Source organism: Sipha flava, unplaced genomic scaffold (genome assembly GCF_003268045.1).
Source record: "Sipha flava isolate LNK unplaced genomic scaffold, YSA_version1 19229_pilon_pilon, whole genome shotgun sequence".
Taxonomy (NCBI): domain Eukaryota; kingdom Metazoa; phylum Arthropoda; class Insecta; order Hemiptera; family Aphididae; genus Sipha; species Sipha flava.
In genome coordinates, this window is record NW_020272677.1 from 1 (window position 1) to 5,738 (window position 5,738).

The window sequence follows — 5,738 nt, forward strand, 5'->3', positions numbered from 1 at the left end:
TGATGCCATGTTAAAAGCACCACACGGTCCGTGGATCATGTGACTGGTAACAATATCGAACAATTCTGAGTCAGTTAGTGGATCCGGAATTTCGGCAGAAATTATTTGGTCAATTTCTTCTGGACGAATTTTATCTTCAAGCAAAACCAAAATATGAGAATGAGGCAAACCTCGCTTTTGCCACTCAATAGAATACAGCCAGCCAACGTGTGTTACCAAAAACTGAATATTTTACGATTAAATTAATTAAAGATTTTAACTTTTGTTTAAACACACGTGTAACGATATCGTGACGATGTATTATGTATTGATTGTTGGCCTGGTAATAACAAACTTTTTATTTCTTCCCCATTTTGGATTAAACGTAAATGTAACAAAATAATCAGGTCGACCGTAATGACGTACATAAGTCATCGCATCTTGTATGTATTCCTGCATGCTCCGTGGACTGCCGATGTAGCTTGAAGGTAAAATACATGCAGTTCCGATGTCATTGGTGTTTAAATTTTCATCGATGTTTCCGATGATAGCATCTCGTAAATGGATGTATTCTTCTGATCTTAATTTAGCCTGGTTGTATCTAATATACCGTAAACGTTCACTTTCGATCTTAGCAAACATATCCACAACATATTGATGGAATAGTTGACGATATCGAAGGATATAATTATCTTGATTAAGTCTAATCATCAATCGATGCGCGTAGTAGTTCATTGAACTTACTTTTTTATTGATTTCATTACCTAAAAAAAATGAGTTATTAAATGGTTATAAAAATTAAGAATAAGAAATTAAAATCACCAAAATAATTTATTAAATAGTATAGATTATTAAACGTTCCAGTGATTGGATCACGCTGTTTGATGTTGATGTGATATTCATCCTGCACTTGCCAGAATATTAGGGGATACTGAAGTGCGTCATACGAACGATGAAGGTCTGAAATTATATGAACAGTGCTGTCTCGACGTATGATTTTGAGGTCTCTGTTGTTAACTGGATCACCAACCATAATAACAGCAACTTCATCTACGGTTGGTGCGTTGAACCTCCCAGCGTGTTCTCCTGCAGGTACTTTGTCAGCTTTGATGACAATTTGATAATTATAATTTCTTAATTGAGGCAATACTCTTTTAAATAATTGGATAAGTTGATTATAATTTTCAAAAAATTTTTCCGAAGATTCCACAATTGCTCTCTCTTCTGCTTGTTCGATGAAATTATGCAGGCACCGAGTTGTTACGCGTTCCTCACAACTGCCCATAAAATAAATTTGGAGAAACTTTGGATCATCATTAGGCATTGGCATTAATGACCCAATCTTGTGGTACACTTGGCCTTGGATTTTGAACGTAGTTACAAAATTATTTCCATCAGATGTGAGGTCGCAAATTTTAGTTGCGCCAAAGGACGTCATTTGGAAGCAAGAATTGAATTTGCGTGTCTTACGTAAAAATAATTTCGAATCGTCTGATTCGCCAGCAAGAAATGATTTTAAAGGTTCCGGTGGAATAGGAAGAGGTGCCAGTACAAATTTTCCAGAAGCACAACACATAACAATCGTTTCATTGCGGAATTTTAACGCTTGACAATATTGGCATATTTTATCCATTGCACCAATTATAATTTTAGTATGTGCAGAGTAATTGATATCTGGTGCATATTCGAACGCAAGGCGAACGAATGATGCACGTGTTAATGCACGGTTGGTTTGTTGTCGCTCTCTGTCAAGTTCTCTAAATGTGGCTATGTGCCGTTCTCGCGCCGATCTTGTTCTCAATACATTTTGTCGTAGACGTTCATCACGCTGTTCTCGAGACTCTTGTCTGCGAATTTCTGCTGTTCTGATTTGTTGAGCTGCGTTTTTTGCTGCAATTTGTTCTTCCGATTCATGAGCTCTATTAGCACGCATACGTCGTGCATTTTTACTATACTGATTGTGTAGGTTAGATTTCCGCGGCATTATACTAAATTTAAAAAAAATTAAAGAATATTCAATACTGAACACTGCACAATAATAACACAATACCAAGTATTTATGGTTAGTGTGTAGGTAAAGTAAAATACGAAAACACTAAACCGGTACAAATTAAACTATATAAATAAAAATAACAAACAAAACTCGAGACGGCGCGATTAACTCGATAATGACTGACTCGGTCAGATTGTTGCGCTTTATATTAACTGATGAATACGTCGTACCGAACTTCGCATTTTATACCTTTGAACATTTCTCGAAAATTCTATAACTTTCTTCATTACAACAATTGCAATGCAAAAAATAATATTGAGATAAAAACTATCCTATATATTTATTACAATAATTGCAATGCAAAAAATAATATTGAGATAAAAACCATAGGTTAGGTTAGTTGTATAATTCTCGGAACAATTCATATCTACACGCCACCGACGATAAAACACACACAATAGAAAAAAGGTCAGATTACAGGTAGCTATATAGATACTGTCGCGATCGGTCACGGGAAAACCCGAAATACACCATGCAATTATACACATTTATTAAAAAGTTAATTAAAATATTTAAAATATTAAAAAATTTGAAAAAAAAACTATCCTATATTTTAAGTTGGACCAAATTACACACGGTGTAAAAAATTTCATCAAAATCGGTCCAGTAGTTTCGGAGATTATCGCGAACATACATCGTGACACGAAATTTTTATATATACAGAGAAGATTTTTAAACCAAGTACGCATTGCATGTCCAAGATGGCTGAAAGCATTATGGTTTGTCTTTATAATAAGTTTCAATAGTATTGAGTTGACTAAGTATAGCTGGTATTTTGTTTTTTAGCCCTTCTGTACTTTCTTTGATTAATTGTAATGATACTTCACCTCTTGTCATATGCTCAGCTATTTGTACACATGTCGATTGTATCACTTCTACTTGTTCTTCTTGAACTTGAAGGGATTTATGATTTTCTAAATATTCGATTTTATCCAATTTAGACGTAAATGATTTTATCGTCTTTTCGAGATTTATTATAAATTTATTTGTTTCACTAGCCTGAGAGGTTCCGAACACGTTCATGTCTGTAGTTAGACTGATACTATTTTTTAACATCAATCGTATTTATCCAACTATTATGCGTATCATCAAACCCAAGCCATTTAACAAAAATTTTGTCCCCTTTCCTACGGATAATTTTCTATACTAAGTAGTCATTCGGATAATTTATTTTCAATAATTCTTCTGAATAAAAGCAACCGGCGATAGGTCTTCCCATATAATCTTGTAGTTGATAAGTAATAGGTAAAGTTTCATTTATTTTCACAATTTTAAATATTTCTGTAGACCAGCTGGATAAATAACCTTTCGTAAATAACCCTATATATGTGCTTACACGAACGTTATCACCAATGTTAAATTTGACTTTCCCATTAATAATTTTTCGTTGTTTAATTACGACGGTCATTGGATCTGCATCAGCTTGCACTGGTGTCATGCCTATGGTTCTGTGTTTTGAGTTGTTATACTCGTTAATCAGTTTCGGTAAAATAGAAAACCACTTGTGCGAACCCTGCGCCGTAAATTCTCTAAACATTTTTTCTTTCAATGTGCGGTTAAAACGTTCAATAATGCATGCTTTCGTGATGCTAAAAGTTGAATACTTCAGTGGCGTATTTACGGGGGGGGGGGTTGATATGGGGGATAGATCCCCCCCTTGACCTTTTTTTTTTTCCTAGGTAGCTATAAGTTGTCTCATTTTCTCTAATATTCTTAATATGATATTACTTTTAAGCATGTATGTTTTCTGTTTTCTAAATGTTCTAGTCGTGGTAATTGTACCGCTTTGATAGTCTGATATACTAATCGCCACTAATCGTTTATCGTTGGCGGCACGTACGACTATCAGGCATATACCTATATTATGGTGTACTGTATTTTGTACGTTTCTGCGAATTATTTTTCATGCAAGAGTGTTTATAATAAACCCGATAAGCAATCGGTAAACAAAACAAAATGACCATGAAGATCGTGGATTAACCATAGGGCGGCCGGGCGGGTTTATTTTTAGAAAATTTGTTACTAGTAGATTTATGACTAATGTATAGCTATATATATATATATTTTATCTTATGATATCGTGATTCGTTAAAAGTAGATATGTACGGTCATTGGACGTTGACGGATAGCGACGCCGCGCCATTCCGAGTACTGACTTACTGCCGAATTGACTATTGTTCGACTTTATTTTTTGCGTCTTGTAAGTTGTAACTGTGAAGTTTTAAGACAATATGAGTAATATTCAAAAACAAAAAAAAACTTTATTTTCTTATTTTAGTACAAATAAAAAAATTTGTTTGGAAAATGATGAGGTAATTATAAAGATTAATTCTTATTTTGCCTTGATCCACACTAACCTCAATAGGTAACAAGTTAGGGGATTTTAAAAATGTATATTATGTACGAATTAATGGGTGTTAGGATGTATTATTATATATTTCATCCCCCCCCTAGAAAAATTCCTAAATACGCCACTGGAATACTTGTATATGTTATACTTCTTCATCAACGCGTCGAATGTAGAATTATAAAATTCTTTACCGATATCGAGCTGTAATAATTTTGATGCGCGTTTAAGCAGTATTTTCGACATTGCACTGGAAACTTCTTTGGCAGTTTTAGATTTTAATGCTATTGCCCAAGCAAATTTTGTAAAACAGTCTATAACGCATAGAATATATTTGTATCCCTTGTTTTGCTTTGAATATGGTATCATTTCGACCAAGTCGGCTTGCCAAAGATCGTTTTTGTCATGAACATTAACTCTACCTCTTGTGTAATTTTTTCTAGCAGGTTAGTGTAGTTCTATAGCGATATCCCGTTTAGACATTTGGAATACGTTTTATTATTCCGGCTTCGTATAATTCCTCGTAAATAGATATTATTTCGTTGGAAACGCCTGTATTACCAGCAGCTTGAGATGCTAAGAGTAATCGCAATCGATCGACAATCTCGTTAGGATCGTTCCAATATACTAAATTATGTTTTTGTAACTTTATAGCCAGTCCACTGCCAGATGAAAACAATTTGATAATAATGTTTTTATATTTATCCCTACCACTTTTAATCTTTGCACCGTTTAAGGTTAAATGCGCTGAAGTTTGTACTAATATCGATTTATATTTTTCTAACTATTGCTGTGTATAATGATATGGATATTTTGAAAACAATAAACTCACAAGTCCTGGTGTAAGAATATATGTCACCCCATCAATAACTAATGTATTTCCAATGAATTTTATTATTTTATTACCTAGTTGAATGATTCCATTTGGCAGTTTTTTTGGACCATATGTTTTATCTTTAGCTTGAGAATGAAACCAGCTCTCAATGTCTGGATTTTCTAAAAATTCTACATCCTCATATTTTGGCTCGGTTGAAACTTGTTGGTTTGTTAACTGTATAGCTGATATTTTTTCTAGAGGATAAATTATAGCTTTTAACGTTCTTGATACAATTGTTGTAGCTTCAGCGTCTCCAAGTTTTAACGCAGAGTATTTTCGTCTGATATTTTCTTTTGCTTTAGCTAATTCAGCTATAAGCATGCCTTCGGAAGTCATGGCTTCGACTGTTTCAATATGTATGTTACATCGCTTTATATAACAACAAATGTGTCGAACCCATGTCTATACCGCCCGTTATCACGTTCGCAGTCCTTACTTATAACGATAAATTCGAATCGTCCTTTTCCCCAACAAGTTGTACA

At 34.0% G+C, this 5,738-nt stretch overlaps 1 protein-coding gene across 1 annotated transcript; it reads right to left on the bottom strand.

Moving 5' to 3' along the window:
* Nucleotides 1–20: 20 nt before the first annotated feature.
* On the bottom strand, nucleotides 21–1,963 carry LOC112681512 (the record flags this gene model as incomplete). Its single annotated transcript, XM_025551760.1, has 3 exons — nucleotides 856–1,963; nucleotides 406–743; nucleotides 21–222 (listed from the first exon to the last, which is right to left on the bottom strand). Coding segments are annotated over exons 1-3 (1,648 nt in total), but the record flags the coding sequence as incomplete, so codon positions are not given.
* Between the last annotated feature and the right edge of the window lie 3,775 nt (nucleotides 1,964–5,738).